Genomic DNA, 22,987 nt, shown 5'->3' on the forward strand with positions numbered 1-22,987 from the left:
TTTTTTCTCCATATCACCCATCAGCGATATTGTGCAACAATCGTTACACATCGGTTCACGATTACGCGTGTCGATCGGACAACGAAAATTTGAATTTCATACACGATTTTCATTTACAGATACCGTTGTTACGAATAGTCATGTACGTACTGTCTACGGTCTTATACGATCGCATTTAGCTTTCACCCCAACGCTCCCGCATTTTCTTGGCATTATTCTCTCGATAGACTTATTATAGCTTAATTATAGTTCACGTAATAATAATTAGAGCCTCAACACCGCAGTCGTTTACCGGTCATGTAAGTGTCGGTATACCTCGCAGTGCTATAAATATTAAACCCATACCCGTACGCAACGTTACATACGTGTCAGCGTATATTTATTTGCAGTTTTCTCCGGAGAGCTTGGCATTTAGAAAATGCTAATTCTTCGACTGACATTTCATGCTATAGTTATACAAGATTTTGCTCTTCTGCGGTCCACGTCGGCGTTCACGTGTCCGAGATTTCACGCGCGTCGAGAAAAATAATATTAGAAAATCGAAAAAAAGGGAAATTCACCCACGCACGCGTTTCGAAACTTTCATTCGATAAAAAGCTGCTATCTTTTTTTTTTTTTTTTCTTTTGTCTTCAATAATTAACGTCCAATTCGTCACGGATCTACTCGTACACCGATCGCGCGATGAATATTCCGCAGACTTAATATCGTTACGAATAAACAAAGAAAATTTTTCCGCAGTCTTCATATAAAACCGGAGTTCCCGATGAGACTGTAAACATTATATTACACGTACGATCGTTGAGCTGGATTTATCGAAATGTGTTTCGAAATCTCTGTACGTATACGTATGAAATGTGTATAATAACGTACACGAATGACGATAATGTAACGTGAGACCGATCGGTATTGCTTGGGGAATTCCGAACGTCGCGGAGTTTGGGCTTATCAATTATCATTCATTCTTCCATTCATTCGTTCGTTCGTTCGTTCGTTCGTTCATTCATTCGATTATCCAGTCATCGGCGGCGTGTGTGGCGTAAATGACACAAATTCTTGTAATTCACTCGTAGCTTGTATCGGGGGAAAAAAAATAATACAAAAGAATATCGAGTGCGCATTCAAAAGCAGATGAGTCATTTTCGTATTTTTACTTTCTCGTATCCGTAATTGCGTGTAATTATACCCCGAAATGTCGTTATAACGTTATCGCTGCACTCGCGTACAAATGGGCCAATTTCGACGATTGATCAATTCGATAACCAATAAAACTGATAACGACACAATAATCACCCTGCAGATCGATCGACGCGTATAACACCGTGAATACGGGGCTACGGATAAACGACAAATTAATTAAATTACGTATATATATTTTCTCCCGCGGTGGGATGGAACGTGACGACAAAGAGAAAAAAAAAAAAAACTTGGATTTTTATTATCCCGCGGCGAAGCAACTGAGGTCGACGAAACTGATATTGTTCAATTTTTTTACTTTCGAAATGAAAACGAATCATTTAAACAGTATCGATGAAGAATATTTTACTACGCGGACGCGCACACAACATATAGCTATATGGGACAGACCTGTTGCCCAGGTGGGGTGGTTTCACGCCGTAACGTAGCTATTATTCGACTTCACGATCTGTATAACATATGATCCGCTTTGTTATTACCGTGAGAATAAATTCTCGTTTTTTTAACGGAACAATAAAATAAAAGCTTATAATTTATTTCATTTATTATCCTTCGAATCTTGTACGTTTAATCGCCAACGGATGCAACCTACACAGGTACGTTAGGTAGGTGTACACGTCAGTGAATGAGGTTCATCGCACATCGTGTTGATCGGGTATTAATTTCGCGGGCATCATAAATAAAACTAAAATATAATCGACGGATCAAAGTGTAAAGCTCGATTATAAATCGAGTAGGTATTTAGAGCCGACCACCGATTTTTCGTTCCTTTTTTTCTCCAGTTTACCTTTTCCAATTAGAATAATTCAGCAGTTGTGTAATGTTAATCGATCCAGTTTGATCCGGTGCGAATGCATATCTGCAAGATCGCTTTCGGAAAGAAAAAATGATTGAAATAAAAAATAAATTACAAGCATTATCTTATCTACCGCACACGACGAATGTTTATAGAGATAAACACATACTACGAGACAATGAAGGTGATTTAAAAACTACGAGGTGAAAAAAAAGGAAGAAAATAAAAACTTCATGCAAACGTCAAGTGGAACATCAAGATTTTGGGACTAGGTACAGTATACTAAATAAATTGATTCTCTTGTTCGACCATTCGCTGCTGCTGCTATTCGTGATATTCATTCATGTGATATAACGTAGAAATTTTGTCCGACCGTCCGGTCGAACGGTGATCGAAAACGCGGCCTTGTCCCAAAAATATGATTAAGAGAGAAAAAAAATCAAATAGTACAAAAAAAAAAAAAAAAAAATGAAATAAAATAAAAAGAGTTGACAGTTTATAGGATAAAATTCACCGGGTGTATATAGTCATTCGATTCTGTTATAACGCCTCTTTTTTTCAATCATCGTTTAGTTTTTTTTTTTTCTTTCAATTCTTTCGATAGCGCGCAGTATACGTATACGCGCCTCATATTTTTAACGACATCGAATCACCAATTATTGGTCAATCGGATCGAATCGAAGGTACGTACACAGAGCTCTGTGCGATATTTTCGGCCAACGTACATTGAAATCGCGCGCGCAATTTGACGGTAGTTAAAAATAAAATTGAACGCGTAAATTTTACAATCCATCAAGTTGTACATCGAGAGCGTCGTAACTACGAAGCATAAAATTATTATTATTATCGGAAACGGTGCAGGACATGAATGTAGAGAAATCGAACTAAAAATAAAAAATGAAGAGAAAAAGATAGATCGATTACATTGATGATCGCCATGGGGCGGAGGGAGTATAACGCACACGTTACTTCGCGGAGTAGATTTTTTTCTCTCGTTATTGAACAATCTATTTTTTTTTTCTATTTTTCTTCCGTCTCTTCTCTGATTCAATCCGTTCAACGATGACGCAGATTTGTGAATCCCCGGAGTATGCGGTGTGTATGAAAATAAAATTTGAAAAAAAAAAAGGAAAAATAATAATAACGAAAATGTTAGCGGCGTACGTTAATTAATATCCGACAGGTAGATCGGTAGATAGGATACGCGGGTGCGGTGGTTCCCGGAAATATATAAATAACGTAATTCCGTGGACACACCGTCATAGAGTGTGTTGGAGCAGCAGCAGCAACCAACAACAACGGAATCCACTTCGTAGATATATACCTACACTCCATTGCATAACTATTTGCATTCGACTCGCGTGTGTCTCTCGCGCTCGCTAAATAAATATCTACACTTCGCGACTCTGGAAAATTCCCCCCTCCTCGCCGCAACGCATACACACACATATTACATGGATTTACACGTACGTGTATTGATATCACACGTATTTCGCGCTACCGAAATCCTCGAGCGCGAGTCTGTAACAATTTTTTTTTTTTCTCTACTCTTTCATCCCAATCAACACCTTCGTTTCGTTAATTTTTATAGAGCTAATATATAATACAGTGGTATAGCGATCTATTTAGTTTTCTCGCCTTCATCTTACAATTAGTTTTAATAAACATAGATAATATATATATATATATACATATATACGTTGTGTATTTATTTATGCATTTATTTATTTATTAACTGCAATAAATATGTTACCGTCGATGTAATTTTGCGGTAGCACGATAGCGATGAGGATATAAACTAGGTAGTTATAACGACGTTGCATCGCGTAACAAGGCCTATAATTTAGTCAGTCCACTAAAACTAGCCTAATCGTTACATTCCTTCGGTTTTAAAACACGTGGGTAGAACCGGTGTCCGCTGCTGCCGCGTTGCTGCCGCTGCTGCTGCTGCAAAACCAGAGCCGTTGGTCGATAGGCGGTTACGAGAGTATGCGTAGAATATTTATATCGCACACATACGAGTAATAAGGATTGCGATCGGCGAATTTACCGTGATATGCGATTTATTAAATTACACGACAGCTCAAAAGAACGAACGTACTATTTGCGCGGATGCGCGTATTTCTTCGGCTTTATTTATTTTTCATTTTTTTTACTCTCGCCAATTTACCGAAGTTGAAACATTTCAATTTTATCGCACATTGAATGGCAGAAAGAAAGAAATAAATATGTAGATGCGCGTAATTACGGCGTGAGGTTTTCTCGATTCGCGTGTATATATAGTAAGGTAAGTTTAATGAGGTCCCCGCAAATATGGTTCGATTTCGCGACGGGCGAATCGAAATACAAACGTACGAGTCGGACGATTAATATATGCACGGTGTGAAAAGTTGTTACCGATTGTGAACTTTTTTTTTTTTCAAAAGTACGCAGAGCGATAAAATATAAATTTTATACTCGCGAACGGGTAGAGTTCGGTTCGGTTGCGGAGGCGATGAGTCAAAAGAATAAAAGGTAGAAACGAAGAGCGACGAGTCGACCCTAAACCGGTCTGAAGATCCTCCCGAGAGGTGGTAGCGCAAAGCGAAGATCGAGCTGCTGCTGCTAGCGCTGTTGAGTGCCGGCTCATTTACCTCGTTTATCACATTCACGGTCGACTCGAAAACTCGTTCTCAGTTTACGGAGAAAAGTAAATTACTCGCTTTATTGATTTTCATATAAACCTAGACTCGGATACTACTTCCTTATGAGTTAGTTACATTAGAGATGCAACTTCGAATATTCGCGGGCGTCTATGTCTGCTTATAATCGCGCATATGATCGAACGCGAGCTGCAGACGGGTCACCGCGGTTGAATAATCCCAATGAAAAGTCGGTCGAGGAAAAAATGTAGCTCTCAAACGAGCGATAAAATTGAAGAGAAGAAATAACTGAATACGTCGAACGTCTGAATTAAAACGAAACAGAAAAATTGAAAAGAGAACATCCCTATCTTTGCGAGTTTCTAATCACGGGGCAGCCATGATACCGCGCTTGTAATTAACTGATAAGCACGTGCGTACTTAAAATCGGTTAGATTAGCATCAAAACAATCGGTTAAATTTACTGAATCGTTCATTAAAACTCACAGTGATCCGAAGAGATTCGCTGGTCAAGGTCCTCCGGTTCCGCACCTTCGTCTTCGGCGGCAGAAATTTTAAGAGGTGGCAAAATTGCAGTACGTTTTTTTTTTTTTTTTCTTTTAAAGAAAAGAAAAACAGCTAAGACTTCATATCAAATGTACAATTTTTAATCGTCAGTCTTAAAATCCCAGCTGCATTTTCTTCTTTAAAGGATAACCGGTAATTCAACATCTGAAATAGACACTCCGAAGAGATCTTTTTGGAAAGAAAAAAATGGCGATATACTTGAAATTTAATCGAAAGTCAGCTGTTTCTATTGCACTGTAATAAAACTACGAAACTGTCCTACAACAGTAACCGATAAGAGCCAATGATAATTCACCGAATCCCCACTCTTTTTATTTTTACGAATGTTATTGACACCGCACACCGGTTCCGTTTCACTCTTAGGACGCGAAGTCGCTCGGTGAAGATCCCTTCTTTTCTTTAGTTTCACACGATTAAAATTCGCGAATTATAGTTCATAATTCCGAGTTTTACTTAATCCACACTTTTTGCACTTTTCGGCTATTTTCACGGGTTTAAAATGACCCTATATCGATTATTTCAACACCGAAACTTTGGACATTATTCTACGTTCGCCATGCGCGGTTCTCCGTAGCCGCAAGCAGTATGAAGGTTCCCGCGACGCTTCGGAATCGAGCGTAGCGACGCCATCAGCCAAAGCGACTGACGTACGAAACGAAAATACTGGTAATCTGAATTAACTCGGTTTTCTATCGTACACAAATTTCAAAGTACGTACGTTCAAATCAAGCGCGATATTGATTCAATTTCAATCACATCTCCTACTTTCATTACGCCAATTAACTTTCCCAATTTTCGCGACGCAAACGACGCGGATATTTATTTTATTTTATTTTTTTTTTTACGAATTCTACCCGCTACACGTTCTCATTTCTCGTTATCGATCGCACTCGATCGTACGAGATGCGAATTTTCAAATGATTTTCGTCAGTTTTCTAGCTCGATAAGCCTTGACGTCATTCGAATCGGTGACTGAACTTTATCAAGATGTTTTACATACAAACGAGCCCGTCATTTGTAATCCGAAATAGACGTAGTCAACTTCGTATATTTGGCCAATTTTTTTTATGAGTTATACGACTAAAAAAATTTCACGGTGTTCGTAAGAACCGAGCGTAAGTTAAGCCCGAATATCATCTCCGATTCAATTTACGACACGCGATACCAGAATTTTTGAAAGCTTTCAGATTTTCAAGACGAAAAGAACGCGCGACGCGTAGCGCGATATGCAACAGACAACTGGATTATAAGTTCCGTGAGACCTTTTCTTACATTATTTCTATTGAGTCATCGTTTCAGATGCGATATTATAGATAGGAGGTCGTTGCATCAGCGATATCTGCACATTGAATTACCAACGTTGCACGTGTGTGTGTTCGTTACAAGGTATATATACGTATGTATGTACGGTATGTACGACGTTATAGTTATGTGCGACTTTTCAGTGGCGCGATGAAAATTTCTCTGCACACGAATCGAGCGAAGTCTTTCATTTTTCGCCTACGCGAAGAAAGATTGAGAGGTAGCAAAAAAAAAAAGAAATGGCGAACCATCCCAACATGCAAATGTGTAAGTCACGCGTCTAATCGATGCGAATATAATCGAACCTCGGTAGACAATGGGCTTTGTATGAAATGGCGACTGTGTACGTAGAAAAGAAATAGGCACGTCATAGGTGTAATATGAAAAATCGAGAAACTCGAGATAGCGGTGCTCCAGGTTCGAAGAGGAACTGAAAGCGAGTCAAGGTCGGCCTTCGGATCCCGAGAGAAGAAAGACCGTTACAGAAAACACTCCGTTTCGCCTGTCTTCCGTTCTAGCGGATTATATTATATAGCTGCACCAACACCAGTGCACAAAACCACCGGCAGAAATGTCTGCGTATCTTATAACCTCATGCAGCCGTTAGCTATGTGCTTGAAAATTTCTAATCCGTTCCATTTAGGATCTAACGAATCGCGGCGAACGTTATAAATCGCACCACTATATCTGGGATCCCATTTCGCCGCCGAGCGAGCGTGCAGATGACTCTGTGTATTATAGTTCCGAAACAAAAGCGCTGCCGCTATAGATTTGGTATAGTTTATATATATATATTATATATTTTGCAATCATCTAGGACTCGCGATCTCTCCTCATCACACGAATATATCGTGCCCATACCTATGTATACACCTACGAGTGATCGTATTCGATGATCGAATTTCGTTTTCGATTCGAATTCCGCCCCAGGTTGATCCTTGCCTGAATCTTCGCGATGGTTCTACTCCTATTTTGTTAGAGTGTTCGAGTATGATTTTTCATCCATCTTAGGAGATGAGATCCGTGAAAAACTCCGGCTCCGCGGCTTCTGGTTCAAGATTGCTGGAAAGTTACTCCAGACTAAACAGTGATCCAATTCGACCGTACGGAGCGTATAAATGAGCCGTAGGCAGCTGCAGTGAACGAAGGAGTGCCTCCCATACCTATCGTGGGATTCGGGGAAGGAACCGGTAAAAAACGTTCAATCAGAAACACATTAACAAAATTACAACGTCGGAAAAAAGTTCGTCGCCAGTTCGGTACCTCGATTAAAATAACGTAACGATTCACGCGCAACTGCCGTTTCATATTAGGTACTGTGAACGAAGAACACGCTTTCAATTTTATCTTATAAACTCTCAATCTATAACTGTATGCTGTATCAATATAAATAAACAGTATTTCGTCTTCTTCTATCGTTTTTCCCCTCTCCCGCTTCTCCAGTTTACAGCGTCTACGTGTAAAAATTGTCCGGTGTTTGTTTCGCGGTAGCCATTAAATACCGCACTGTATTATTCGGAGAGCGTTTGCTCATTCCGCCTCTATGGAATGTCGTTGTCTCTCCGATTATGGTAATTTTTCGACACTCGTCCTTAGCGATGTTGTATATATACCTGTGTATATACCAACGAAAAGAAGTCGCCAGAAGCCAGCCAGCCACGCGTCTAGTATAGAATTTTGTGTACAAACCGCGGCTTAATGATATTGCTCCCGGCATCCACCGCCGCCCTCGTACGTATACAGGAAGATGAAGCTGGGAAGTTAGAACTTATTACATCGTCCATGAAAAGTGTGTTACGCCGATGCGAAGGAATCTACCTGTTGACGTTCACCAATTCCGACAGGATCGTGACGAGTTATTTATTAATTCTCATCATCTTTTTTATCTCATTATTTTAATTTTTCTTCGTCAAACTGTCGGACGCGGTTGCGCATCGAGTGGAAAAAAGTATTTTCCGCTCCATTAGGAAAAGAACATTTGCAAAGTATGAAAATTTTACGTTATATCGGTAGTAAATTATTGTGACTCGAATACATAATCGTATATCGAATGCGTGAAAAACATGAAAAATAAAAGAAGAGAAACTGTTTTACGAACGTCATGAGATTTGAATATTCATCGACTATCGCCGAAGTCGTTAAATATCCTAAACGCCTCTGAAAAAATTAAATTTTTCATCTAATCAAATATTTTTTTTACTTACGGCAATTACAATTCCGGAATATAGTATCATCGAAGGCCGACCGCGACGGTGAAAATTGAACTCGAAATTTTCCGGTCAGACGAAATAACGGGGTAGCGAAAAATATCGCTCTCGTGGCCTTTTTTCTTCGATTTTTTCATTCGAATAGAAATTAATTACGGAGTTAAATCGTTGGCGCGCGTTGATCTCGAGTTAAAAAGTTGACGCGAGTCCCGAGGATATGTACATATCGTAGTATATAAACACCTACCGCATATAATCTGAACGGTATGTATAGTAAAGTTAAAATTAATACAGCTATGGAATTGTCCGTAGATCGAAGTGTGTAAAAGCCCCGGGTACAACGGACGCTGTAATATATCGGTGTTGGTACAATAATTACATACATTAACCAATAACTGAACCGGCAACGGCAGCGGTAGTAGTAATACAGCTAGGAGCGAAGCTCGACCCCGACGCTGTGGCAATCGGGAAACGACGACGACGACGACGACGACGACGACGACGACGACGACTACGACGACGACTACGACGACGACGACGACGTTAACTTGCGGACCCTGCAATGCCCGCTGACCAACTCCCGATGGCCACGCCTAGCCTTTCACGACTCTGGAGCAAGAATAGCAATAGCAAAAGCAAAAGCAACAGCATTGTGTACTTCTATACTATATCTGTCTGCGGCGAGACTTGAGACACTCGACCACCTCCTTATCATAGCGATATCGAAACACAAGCTCCATTTGCACCGGCTATTACCACATTCGGTGGGTTTCTGTTTCCATATCTCTACGCAGACTGGACTCCTTACCTACAGGGTGTTCCATTTTCAAGGACTCACCCTGTGAAAGAATCGAACGGTTACCGCATTTTCCAGGACACCCTTGGATGAAAGAAACCCGCATGAGCTTTTTCGGTCTTTTCCTTGCTTCGGTTGTAAAAACAGCCGTAATTACATCTGCGTCGATTAATCCTTTTAAGCTGAGCGCCACCGCAACTTTTTAATTATGCAAATTCTTTTTTTTTTTTTTTTTGCCGGTATGAGAAAAAAAAAAACGTCACCGATATTCGCTGCATTCGAAACCTGATTTCTCGAGACCCGGATCGACCACCTCCATTTGCATTGGAATAGTGGAGAAGAGGAGAAAGAAGAAAGAGAAAATTGATGAAAGCTTCTCTAATTTTTGACACCGATAGTTTTATCTGTAACATCTGATGCGATTCAGCCTACGGTGATTCGTGAATGTGGTTTATTAACCCGTAGTTGTTATATTATGCGGAAGTTACGAGCTGTTCCAGCGCGGCTTATACTTATGCTGCAACTTACAAAGAGATGATGGCATGTATTTATTATGTACGTATGAATATATAGCATGTACTGGTTTTCTATAGGTGTACGTACTTTTTATACTTTAGTATTTTACAAAACGCAGATCATCTTACAAGGAATTCTCCGTTTCACGACGGGGGAGATATTTATAAAATGTCAAACTATTAAAAGTAATAACGTGGTATGTATACATGCACAAGTTGCAATGTCGGTCGTATACATTATGCGAACGGACGTCTCTTATCTTTTCGAAAGGTCTTGATCTTTGTTTTACATTTTTTAATTTTTAATTTGTTTTTTTTTTGTTTTGTTCTTTTATTATCCTGAAGTCGTCTAGTTTCAATTTGAGACTGCGATTTTAATTCTTCTTTTTTTTCCGCTCTTCTCGCGTTCTATCCGAGATTTAAATATCCCTCTAAAATATTGCTGAACGCGGAAACATTAATTTTAATATGGCGGACTTTAATATCTTTTCAAAAAGTATTAAATGCCACCGATGAGCATCGCAATGCAGGCGGTACGGTTGCAGCATGTAAAATCATAATATTAATTTTAAGCTTAGAAGAGAAAACCAAATGGGACAGAAGATAAAGGAAAATTAATGATAGTAATTACCATAAATCTACTTCACTTCCGTAATATACCATCTCGGGCTAATATTTGCCGTAGAATTAAGGCGTGAAATGCAGATATCTGTCCGTCCGCGTGCCCATCAAATTGCAACTTTGTAGTCGATCCCCCTTGGGGGACATCGGCTTTCAGACATTCCTGCAAAATTTATGGACTAATAATAATTTCGCTCCGAGCGAACGACAAATTGACGATAGAAAAAAAAATCAATGACTTTTATCGAAAATCGTGTCGCAATGTGTGGCGATTCGTTCGCCGGATTAAATTCATGTAGAATTTTCCATCCCGACTGTTAACAGGTGAGAGGGGGGGTGGTGGTGCAGCGCAAAGTTCGGTTATTTCGATTCACCTGCCGCAGCTGCAGCGATGCGAATAAAATTATACTTGGCAAAAATTTTTGCGAGCTCTCATCGAATCTCTGGGCGTTAATTAATTCATGTGTATCAATCCGCTGTCGGGATTGTGAATACACGGTTTACTAATCTGGCAGCGGTTTAATATTCCGTTACAATATATACAGAGCGGACAACGTGAAATTGCGCACCCCAGTTGCACATGCGCGATCGTCGGCATTTGTTTCGCAGAATGTCCAACAACACTCCGCTTTCAGATTTAGCTGTCAAATACAAGGACCTAACCTGAACTTTTCGATGAGTGTATCTCTGTCGACATTTAATTAATCTCTCATTCAATTGATCAATTTTATTTGATGCTATGCCACCCTACTTATCTGTGTCTGGTTTTGTGTCGCATTATTCACCTGACACAACATACCTCAGTCATATTTAAATACGGCGATCTCAGCTGTATTGGTGATCGACAATTTGACAGCTACAGCTGAAATCTGAGGCTGTTGGTACAACACGCTAGCAGATGATAAATTCGACTGCCGTTTTGATTCACGCTTGCGCACAAAATCTGGGTGCGCAATTTCACGTTGTCCGCTCTGTATATACATCGCATATCCAATACCACCGTGTTACAACATTACCCACCTACCATTACACCCGTGACGCTGGTATTAATAGACTTTTAAAATTGATCCCTGTATAAATTGTGTCTCGTCACGTAGTTATTTCGACATATCTTATTATATCCATGCGGGTAAGTATGTATAACCCGCCACACCGTTTACTATTATCTATACCAGACGCCCGTGCAACGGTAATAACGCGATATCAGATGAATTCCTACGCGTTCATACGGTTAATCATTTTGCGGGTAGTTCTGCAACGCTTGGTTATATCGCGCGGCTACGGTGAAATGGTGTAAAAAAAAAAGCTCGAAATGTAGAAAAAAAAACACCCCTACATCACACCGTTTGAAAATTACGTTTCCCCTCGTTGTCGTTCGTAGACCAAATCTATCGAGCGCTTTTTTTTGTTCAATTATTTTCCAAATGTGAATGAATGCGCTCAGTAATTTTAGCGATGAATATCGAAGGTGTAGCGGTGTCTGCTGCAAACGGGTGGAGGAATTAGCCCGTGGCGGACGGTAGGTATAATCGCGGCTGTAAGTTGCTCATTTGGACCCTGAGGCGATCCCCATGCGTTCGGATCTAAACTTGTTAATAATTCGAAAGAAATGATTCGTTCTTTTTTCTCTCTCTCTCTCTCTCTCTCTCTTTTCTTTTTTCATTAAATTCTCAGTGAGAGAAAGCAGATCTTATCAGTAACATCTGGTGTCCAACTGAAATCTTAGCGTAACAGAATATGATCGGCGGGGGGGCCCCGAAAAAAAAAAAAGTTGTGCAAGAAAAAAAAAAAAAAACAATTTTATCACACACATGCACGAAGGTGCTGAAATTTCTAAATCAACGCCCACTAATCACCTTCGCGGCACATACGCGTGCAGCTCGAATAAAATATCGTAACGTGGAATATTCGGGTGTCGAAAAAAAAGGGGGGAAAAAACTGTTTAAATCTTGAATCTTTTTTCAGTTTTTTTCAGTTTTTCTTTTTCTTATCGAATGCGACGGTTATTATAGTATACCTACACGTGGCGAATCAAGCGAGACGTAATTAGATTCCTATGTTATTGGTGGTGCAGGAAGTCGCGTCACGATGAAAAAGTACTTTCTATACAGACAGGCAGCGGCTCTGAAGCGGGAACTGACTATAAGTACGCAAGTGTACGTAGGTACATACCTATATGTGCATGCATACGTACGTACATATGCGTTGCCGATAGATACATGACAACACTACGTATATGTATGTGAACGAACGTTATATATCACCGTTTGTGAAATAAGAGTAAATAAAACAATCACTTGCTTATAAGTTGCAGCTTGAATTGCAACTGCAACTATGTTTCGCAGGTGATTAGCTGGTTTCCATTTTGTCTTTACAACCTGCACGGAGCTTATAGTCCTGCACGTACCGCATAATATGCATTTCAGTCTCACGTACTTACGGAGCCTGCGCGTATACCTGACCGACGTCTAGTTAGACGTCGTTTTAAAGCCACATCGAATATTTATTTTCCCCGTCAGACTGCGTCGCGATATTCTCCCGTTACCGTAATGCTCGCGTTTTTTTTCAGACGAATAATATTAAATAAATTATCATTCATTTATCGGGCATGTCAAACCGATCCGCGAGCAGAAGAAAAAACTCGACTGCCGATGAGTCAAATACTTGGCGCTGAAAGAAACACGTTGCAATCTCGTTGAAAATACATGCGCCGATAAATATATATATATATATATATATACCGAACGATTTTTCAAGCTCCGATTTGGCGCGCAAAAAAATTTGTCGGCTGATATAAACGGGGATAAAGAAAGAAAGAAAGAAAGAAAAAAAAACATTCAATCGGAACCAAATCGAGAGAGAAGATGAGAAGATGGGGAGAGAGAAAAAAAAAAGAAAAAAAAAAGTAAGTCATAGTCGCGCATTCCTCGGTCATCCGACCGTGCGAAAAGGTAAGAGGTGCCCTCGTTCGATCGGCCTTAATTAAAGAAGAAAAGGAATCGGCGAGAGCAGCGTCGTGATCGCGGCTTGCATGTTCGCGAACTTTGCTGTTACGCGAGAGAAGAGAACAGAAAAAAAGCAAAAAAAAGCAAAAAAAAAACAAAAAACAAATTTAGAGAAAAAGAAAGAAAGAAGAAAAGTTTACGGGTATACGGCGAATCGGTAAGTCGCCGGCACCCCGACGATATTCGATTCTCTGTACCCGACGAGTACGACGAGTGACCCTAATAAATTATTACGAATACGCACGCGTGTCCGTGTTCCATGTAAATATTAGATACGGAAAATTTGCCGTCGGTGTACGCGGACGCGGTCCGGATGATGGATAACGCGCGGGATGAATTTATCTGGATGCTGCTGTATACCCTGTAGGCGAACGTACGTGTTTGTACACTTACTAGATCATCAACGGAATGGCCACCGCCGCGCACACTACTTTCACCGATCTATTTCATCAAGAGATTGAGTCTGACGAGGATGCCTTAGCGAAGCCTTATTGCTTCTTCTCGGCTTCCAACGTGCTGCTGCTCGATCTGCGTCTCTCACAATCGTCTATAATGCGAGACTTACTCCGGGTCTCGATGAGTTCTTACGAGATACCGCAATAACTTTCGCCCGCGCCTATTTGCCCCCTCAAACTCGATCGCTACGCGGTTTACGGCTCATCTCCCTGTATTATACGTAATTCACATCACACTTTTTCTACGTAGATGTACGTACGCGCGTATATACCTGCGTCTCTACGTATGTAAATTAATACCATAAACCGAGCACGCTGGCGGATCTTTTTCTCGTTTTTTTTTTCTTTGCAATGATCGCAGGTACAACAGCTGCGCGAGATCGTAGGTTTCCGAAAAAATTATCGACGAACAAGAGCGAAGGACTGAGCAGCGATTCTCGGTTCGCATTTATTAGATTTGTTTTGTTTTGGTTTTTTTTTTTATTTTTTTTTCTCTTTTCTTCGTTTCTCTCCGCGTACGTGTCCCATGTGCTCTGGTACGGTTCACCGCATCTCGCTGATAGCAACAGCGGCGGCAACGGCAGGTTAAGATCGATCCGGTGTGTAGATCGATATAGAAACGCTTGCGAATCGGACGCGAGATCGTATCATGGTTATACAGGATGTCTTAGGTAACCGAAGTTGGCGGGGTTTAATGCGATCCTTAGATGCAGAATTAATGGTTTTTGCCGTTGAAAAACATCCCTGTTAGTTCGACTGATAAGGATACTCTATTTGATTTTAAGTAGGTCAAGTTATACGCTGTATTCGGGCCTATCGCAATTAAACTGGTACCGTGTCCGTAATGTGCACCACGTGTTCTCCATTTTAAGAGAAGTTGGTCCACGCAAAAAGCTAACGCCGGTTCAACTCTGTATATTGGAAGTTCTTTTTTTTTTCTTCTTTTCTCAACTCTTATTCTTCGCGTCTATACCTTACGTCAAGTAGCGTTGTATCATACTCTCAATTTCTTTCGATCGTCGCGAGTTTTCCTCCGTTCGATATTTCGCGTCGCGGCGGATCGGCAACGATCTCGCGAACGTACCGCAAGCCGCCGCCGCCGCCGCCGCCGTTGCCGCTGCGGTACGTCGGTGCCTCCGGTGAGCGTTGCGGTTTTATCCGCCATAATTAAGCGGTTCCATAATATAATTAGCAACGTATTTCCACGCAACGCATGCGTCTCACGTCTGTAATTGGAGCCATATAAGCGGTATTACCTGACTGACTGTTTTCCCAGCGAAATGCGCGGGTCGAATTGATTTAGAAATCACCAATTGATACCGTAGTCACCGCGGGATCCCTGGCGCATTGCCATACCGCCGTATCGATGCTGATGCCGATACCGTTGCACCGGACAAGAAAGATGGATAGAGCGTGGAGGAGAGGCGAGGGACGGAGACAGGGGAATTATATTTGTACGTACGTTCGATCTGCGAAATTGATCGGACAGGATTACCCGATGTATATACGAGGTTCAATTAATTGTCGATATGTCTAGTAGGGTATCTCGACCTTCCCACAGATTGGAAATACGTTGCAATTTATATTCCGAATGAACGATCAGTTGATTCTCATCTGCTGTTGTATAAAATGGTCTTTTCTCTATATTTGTATCGTTTAATTTCATTTTTAATTTTTTTTTTTTTTTTTTTCTATTCGGTGTGAGAATCGCGCTGGATTGATGATAGTTTCTGGCGATACTGTATTTGCAGCGATGACGCAGGTGTAGTAATGTGTATATATAGAGTAATTTCTTCGCCTTTTTTTTTCTTTTTTTCTTTTTCTTTCTATCGATTTCACTCGGACTTAGGTTACACCATAGATGTTACGCCTATATATATCGACGAAGGGAGAATCATTACGTAACCGAGCATCAATTAATCGAGGTTATACGAGTGCTGCTAATTATAGCCTATCCGCTGTGCTAATTGCCGTATTATATACGGCAGGAGATCATCCCAAATCTACTTAGGGCGATTCGTGAGAGAGAAACAAGAATTATGGGGTTCGAGGATCATAATGAAGTGCGGGTTAAACTAGGCTAGGTTTCTGTATCACGTTGTATAGGTATACACGATAGCTGTATGTATTTTAAATTTACTGTAACTAGAGTGGATATTAATCTGGGTTATTAATTGTCTGTCAGACGTGCAAATTGCAACGTGCAATTAATCTACTATATATAATATGTATAATACACGATTTTTCAAACATCGACTCGCTCGATTCACGTGTAATAGTTAAATCGAACTTTTATTCATTATATACGTATACGTATGCAACTAAAGCGAGAACTTACACTATACGGTAGATATTGTAAAGGATCGTGTGTACGCGATGCGTCAATCGCAGGCTACACGGCTGATATCGTTGAGAAAACTTCAGACTTTATAGGTCGTCGTCGTTACAACGGAGTCTTCAAAATGTTGAAATAATCGCGAGTACCTACAAAATCGCGAGTAGAAAAAACGAGGCGTTCAAATAATCGGGCAAAAGTTCACTACCAGATTTCGCATGGATCTGATTTTTGAGATCCTAGCGCCGTATCGCCTGCTCTGTATCTCCTGCCAAAAACGGACATCACCCTATAGTATCGATTCTGGAGAAACTCGGAGAAGTTTTTGGATAAAAGATTTGCAGAGGACACCAGTCTGGTACTGCTAGTTTTTTACTGAACTGTTCGGATAAGTAATTTCAACATATTCGGCATAAATTGTAGAAAAAGAAGACTGAATTGTTACATAAATTATTCTTCCCCTGACACGGTGAATCGGTTTACATACGGTGTGTAACATCGATCGGTATTGTCAACGCTGTTTCTCGACGAAAGCGATCAGCATTCACGACTCGGAGAGTTCGATGCATGTACTTCATAAAAGAGGTATCGATGCGGAGCCGTTCGCTGTTATACTATATCTATACTTTACGTGTACGTAGCGCCGGGATTTTCGATACAGAAACGTAATAATATACAGTGAGTATGGTGCAGCTATACGTGAATCGAGGGGCGAACGATCTGAATTTATCTTTGCCAATTTTTTGTTAAATTTTTTTTTTTTTTTTTTCGTCGTCGTCGCTCTTTCCGCCTTATCTGTACCGGTGCATATACCTATGTACATAAGGTGCATTCTGAACAGCTGGCAGTCCTACGAATCGCACGCGGAGTCACGATTGTCACGTTATATACATGCACTCTATATGCCACCTACCGCATGACTGAATAGTAAATTCATGTATGACTATCTCGAAGTCGAGTGTTTCCGTTTGTTATGTGTGTTTTATGTTTTACTTATATGCCTCTGAGTGCGCATAACTTTACCTACATGCACTTTATATTTTCGCAACTTATACGTCGCGATATTCTAAATAGCGATATTCTATCCAGTTTTATAGTCAGCTATATCTCTCGACGTTTTTTTTTCACAAAAATTTCAAACGAAATAAAAAAAGCTCGCAAAATGACCTGGCGGCTAATTACTTTTCCAAGATTAACGTGTGGTTGAACCGGGTATCGGGGGAGGATAAAATCGAGAAAATATGACAATTAATTTCTGACGGGATATAATAAAATTTAAACGAATTAAAAAATTCTCTAACGAACCCGGCTATAAATTTTGCGGCGAATACTTTACCTAGCCAAAGATGAGTCTCCCGCCGTCTACGAACATTATGATAATCTACGCGCATTGAGAAGTTGCAACGAAAATATACGCTAACAACTTTCTCATCGAGAAAATAGAAAAGTAAGAAGAAGAAGAAGAAAATTTTTTTTTCATAATCATTAGACACGCTTCGCGAGATTGCGATGAAGTCATTAAAGTGACGTCGGAAAATAATTGCGAAAAAAGAAAGAAAACCTCTTCACGCACGCCCCGACCAACGATTCGACAGGACGTGTGATATTAATTAATTCCGACCGTGACCTTTGTCGTTCGATTTGTCATTAGGTGAATTTTCAACAGCCGACAATGACACCGTTTCGTAGTCGATAAAGAAGGAATTGTCCGGGATTTGTTCGGTGCCGTTCGCTGGCGCTTTCGCGGAGTTGAGATACTCACTCGCAAGCTCTGTTGGTAGACCAGGCATCTGTCGTGATTCGAAAGATCTCGATCAACCTCCTTCGTCTTCATGATCTCCCTGGCTCTATTCCGCGGATTTGGCGACCGCGAGACCGTTATCGCGACGCGGCCTGATCAGGGCCGGTCAGAGATCCACCCCCTCACGCTCCTAGGTATAACAGGCGTATATCGAAAGCCGCAATTACGATTTATTCGAAAAAAAAGCTCGTATACAGGAATCCCCCCACCCCCCGCTTTTTTAACGCCCGCCACTACGTTGGATTTCGTTTCCCGAGGCACAAAGGGGGGGATCGATGGAAATTATATTTATACATGGGTCGGAGCTTTTTCGATAGTTACGATCTTCTTCGGACGGGGGGGAACAAAAAAAAAAAAAAGAAATAAGTAAGCGATTGTTCCGCCGAAGTTCACGGTGAAAAGCGCATGATTATTATGCCGAAGTAGAATCGAAGTTAGCCCCGCCTATATATGGAACGTGCAGAAAGAGATTTAAGAGATTAGCACATCCTAACTATCCTGAGGTACGCTACCTAACGTTATGTGGTAGCTAGTTGTTCCGGGACATGCAATGATTATTCCGATAATTACCTCACTGATTACATTCGAGATATACGAAGATGGTCCGAACGTGGTTGGAGCATTGAAAAAAACTTGCCCTATCTAAAATTACAACGATACCACACGATCCTATACGCCGTTCGCCTTGTAACACGGTGTATATCAGTAATATAACACGAGACACATTTTACACCTCTGTCCGGCTTCTGGTTCCCGGCTATATAGAATAAAACATTAATTTTTATACGATTCGTTCGCATCAACGTACACGCATAATAACTAATTTGACATTTGTGGGGGTCAGATTAGCTCTGTTATTTCAAAACTGCAATCTGCACTTGATCTGTACGCACGATTTCCAATGCGGTGTGTCGAACGTGTACGTACGATACACGTGTGCATTTAATCGTTTCTGATAACAATTTTTCACGGATTTCGAATTATTACACAGGTCGTCAAAGTTTAATTGAGAATAACAATTCGACCGTGAAAAATTCCATCTTATAAATATACCATACAACTTATGAATCGTTTCATAGAACGATTCTTTAGCCGCACATGCACCGAGCCATGGAGTTTTGGAATATATCGTTATTCGGTAAGCGCATTTTTCCATCATTTCGCGAATCCCTCAACATCCCCGAAGTTCGACGCGCCGAGACAAAAGTCAACCCCGTCGTTTTGTGTTTCAGCGACGTTATTCCTCTTCGTTCGAATCCATGGAAATCCTCCGCGAGCGACGAATCACGCGGAATTTCCGACACACGTCGACGACGTTTCCGACTCGTCGAATCAAAATTCCGACAAATGTTCGAAAGTCTTCCACGAAACGATAGCGGCAGCCACCGACGACATGGGGGCGATAAACGAGACCCAACTGACGTCGACGCTGAAGAAGATAACGAACGATTTCATAGTCTGCATTTTTCTGAGCAGCGAGAACTTCGCCAAGATCCCTCATCTCGCCGCGTTCGGAAATTCGGTGGGTAAAAGAAATCCTGAATCGAGACGATCGAGTGGAAACGGGATATTTGGCAGAGGTGCGGCCTCCTTAGCCAGAAAACCGATGATCGAAAACCAGAAGACCGGATGTATTGACTTGAACAGAGTACTGAAAGACCGAATGTGGCAGAGGGTCGTTGAATTCGTCGACGAATTCGACGATGACGGGACTCAGGGAGACTACGTGTTTCTCATGAGATCGCTGCTCTTCGAAGTTAGCGAGTCCGTACTCGGTGGAAATTTACTCCGAGGTGTCAAGCGTATAGTGAAAGATACGCTGGAACCGTACGCGGCGGAAATAATCCAACTCGGCCCGGTACCGAATAATTTGGTCAGGGAAGTTGGCAGCAGACTGCGACGATCGCAGGATCAGAATTGCACCAGGGACTTCGATCAATATATCGTCGATATCCCGGTGTGCGATATACCGGACATCACGGGCATGTTGAAATGTGTTTATTACAACGTAACCGGACTGACCGCTCTCCAATCCTGGCTCAAGGACGACCCCGACACCTCGCCGGAATTCTGGGATCCCTTCAAGATAAAACTTCACGCCGACTTGAACCGTTTGCTCCACGCGATAACGAGTAGCAAGGCTTTGGAAGCGAAGAACTGCGCGAATCCGGGGAGTTTCAATTCCCACTGGAAGAGAATTTACAAGGCTAGAAGGTCGGTTACGAATTGCATGAATTTGGCGCGTTCCGAACTGGACAGGAAGGGTAACAACGCGGACGTTCTGAAGGTAAAGAAAATCGACAAATGCCTGAAATCCGCAAACGCGGACGCCGAGGATCTCGTCGAATTTTTCACGCACGCCGACGACGTAAATTCATTCATGTTCGCGGCTTTGACGGCGCTGGAACAGGACGTCGTTGTAAAAATCCTGAAGAGGCAGCTCGAATTTTACAAAATATTACGACCCCTCGGTGACTTCGTACTGGAACAAATTGACTCCGGGATACTGGAACCGGATGACGATACTATGCGGGAGAATAGTTTCGCTTGGAATATCGTTCTCGAGTGGGAAACGTCGACTGAAGCTGATCTGGAACAGCGATTGGTCAACCAGTTCGAAGAAGCCCCTCTGACGGATCCAAATTGCCCGTTAGAATATCTGGATGACAATTCACCGGACAGTATACTGGATAACGATTGCTGGAGATTGGCATTCGAGGATCTCTTGATCATCGAGTCGGCCGTTAATGCGGCAGGTCTTTCGCTGCAGGTCGTATTCTACGGAGATCCGATACTGATGAATTACATCTACATCGTGGATCAAGAATTGGCAGCGGCGAGGCGGCGGCTACGACTTCTTCCTCCTCTTCTTACCTCGGATCACGCAGATCCCGTGGAGGAGTATTTGTTGACGTTGCACATGAACGACGTTAATCATTTACACGATTCACGGCAGACCGGTTACAAGAGGTATCCTCGATCCAACAAATTGGCCAAAGCCTAGCTCGCTTCTTTGTTCCACGATGTAACGCGTGAAATTCTATTCTCGGTGTAACACGGATCGACTCCGCGGTAGGCGAAACTCGAAACGTATATGAATATATGGTGTTTAAAGAAAAAAAAAAAACAAAAAAAAACGTCATACCGCGGTGAAATATTTTTATTAATTACATCCACGAAAACGAAGGAAAGTGTGTAGAAAATTTCATCCGATTTCTGGTGCGATCGTAACTCACGATTACGCAACGTTCCAATTACCGGGATTCAACGGTTGGGCGTGACGCGTACATGTTAATGGTTAACACGTGCGGCAAAGCCGCAACGAACTGATCATAATTGGAATTACACGTCTTGGACCATTTTTCATACCGGTGTTACACTCTTGCCGGTGTCCTACCCATAAGGTACGGAACGCCCCTACATTTTAAGTTCGCGAACGACGCCCGCGGGGTTATCCGACGAGGTCTCCCCGCGAAAAAAACACTTGGGCGTACGCCGAAAGCTCACTCGCGGATTGAAAAGAAATCGTTCGAAAAATCACAGAAACCGAAGACGGCGACTAGCGAAGCATTTCGATATCCATTTTTCTAATACGGTGTCGCTGGCAACTCTCAAGGCAACAATCGTACCGTGGCTATCGCATAATGGGGAATTTTCATGCACTATTGGTCATCGTTGACAATGGCGAATACTTATATATTTACTTTTTCGCCGGCCAGAGCCGCGAGCGTAGCGGTTATTTTATTGACCGTCTCGGCATTCATCCTCGGAAACCTCAGGTGCCATAATTTTTACCACGCGCGCGGGTATACGTACGTATAGTAGATGATATTCAAATTTCATTAAATTTATGCATTGGGGCGTGGATGACACGGATCAAGTCTGTAACTAGTACCAATCCGTGTGTACCGAGGTGCGAGTATAAAGCGGCTCGCGTTATTTCATGGGAGTAAATAGAACGTTTCAGTTCCTGGAGTATCGAGGATTCGCATAAGTAAATTCGACGATCATCTCGCGTCATTTTTTTGGGCGAAAGGTAAAAGGAAAATATCGCGAAGGCCGTAATTCGCCGGACGTAACTCGATGGAACGCTCCGGCGAACCACACGGAAAGCCGAGATGACGATCGTCGATATACGCGTATAGATGTATGTTAGACGCGATAAAGAAATGAGTTTTAGAGTCGAGTTGCGAAGGGCTATCATGACCCGTCATTAAAAGATTATAAGCCCGAAAGGCACCTGACGTGCGTTATTGTCGAGTCGTTTTACAGGCTAGTGACCGCGGCGTACCACCTTCCACGAGGTTTACAGGGTCTCTCTCGGCGGCTCTCGGCTCTTTACTCTTCTTTCTCAGTTCTGCGCTCTACGTTCTACGTTCCTCCACTCTCCATATAGCAGCAACGGCAGCGGCAGCAGCCGCCGCCGCAGCAGGAGCAACAGCAGCCGCTATTATCTCGCGTTGGTTCTTTGCCTTTTTTGCTCCGACGGGGTCGAACGAAGATCTCTCTCAACGATACGCATTGTCCACAGGCGTTACTCTATGAACGCATTCCTTCCTCTTTCCTCTGCTCTCCTCGTGCCGACGCTCCTCCACTCTTCTTTCTCTCATCCGTCCCGAAGCGCTCGAAATATTACAATTGATCCTCTCCCGATCTCAATTTCGTTGTATCCCTCGTACGCGTCCGAATAACGGTTCCAAATACTATTAAATCATTTTATCGTTCCCCTTACGAAAAGAGACCTCCTGCA

At 41.9% G+C, this 22,987-nt stretch overlaps 2 protein-coding genes and 1 long non-coding RNA gene across 4 annotated transcripts in view; 2 read left to right on the forward strand and 1 right to left on the reverse strand.

The window, feature by feature from the left end:
- LOC105687722 (protein dimmed-like) overlaps positions 1 to 7,519 on the reverse strand; it is a 68,882-nt gene extending 61,363 nt beyond the window's left edge. For both annotated transcript variants that reach the window (XM_048653242.1, XM_048653245.1), the window contains exon 1: positions 5,120 to 7,519. The gene's annotated coding sequence lies outside the window, so the exon portion shown is untranslated. The remainder of the gene's footprint in view (positions 1 to 5,119) is intronic.
- On the forward strand, positions 5,129 to 7,911 carry LOC125500381. The gene is made up of 2 exons (XR_007277749.1): positions 5,129 to 5,208; positions 7,514 to 7,911. It is a non-coding gene; the product is annotated as an uncharacterized LOC125500381 (long non-coding RNA).
- An 11,313-nt stretch (positions 7,912 to 19,224) lies between these two features.
- Positions 19,225 to 21,379, forward strand: LOC105687685. Its single transcript, XM_012403508.2, has 2 exons — positions 19,225 to 19,375; positions 19,470 to 21,379. The coding sequence occupies exons 1-2, from the start codon at positions 19,336 to 19,338 to the stop codon at positions 21,239 to 21,241; spliced, it is 1,812 nt and encodes a 603-aa protein (XP_012258931.2). The 5' UTR covers positions 19,225 to 19,335; the 3' UTR covers positions 21,242 to 21,379.
- Positions 21,380 to 22,987: the final 1,608 nt, after the last annotated feature.

The sequence above is a fragment of the Athalia rosae genome, chromosome 3 (assembly GCF_917208135.1).
Source record: "Athalia rosae chromosome 3, iyAthRosa1.1, whole genome shotgun sequence".
NCBI classification, from domain to species: Eukaryota; Metazoa; Arthropoda; class Insecta; order Hymenoptera; family Athaliidae; genus Athalia; species Athalia rosae.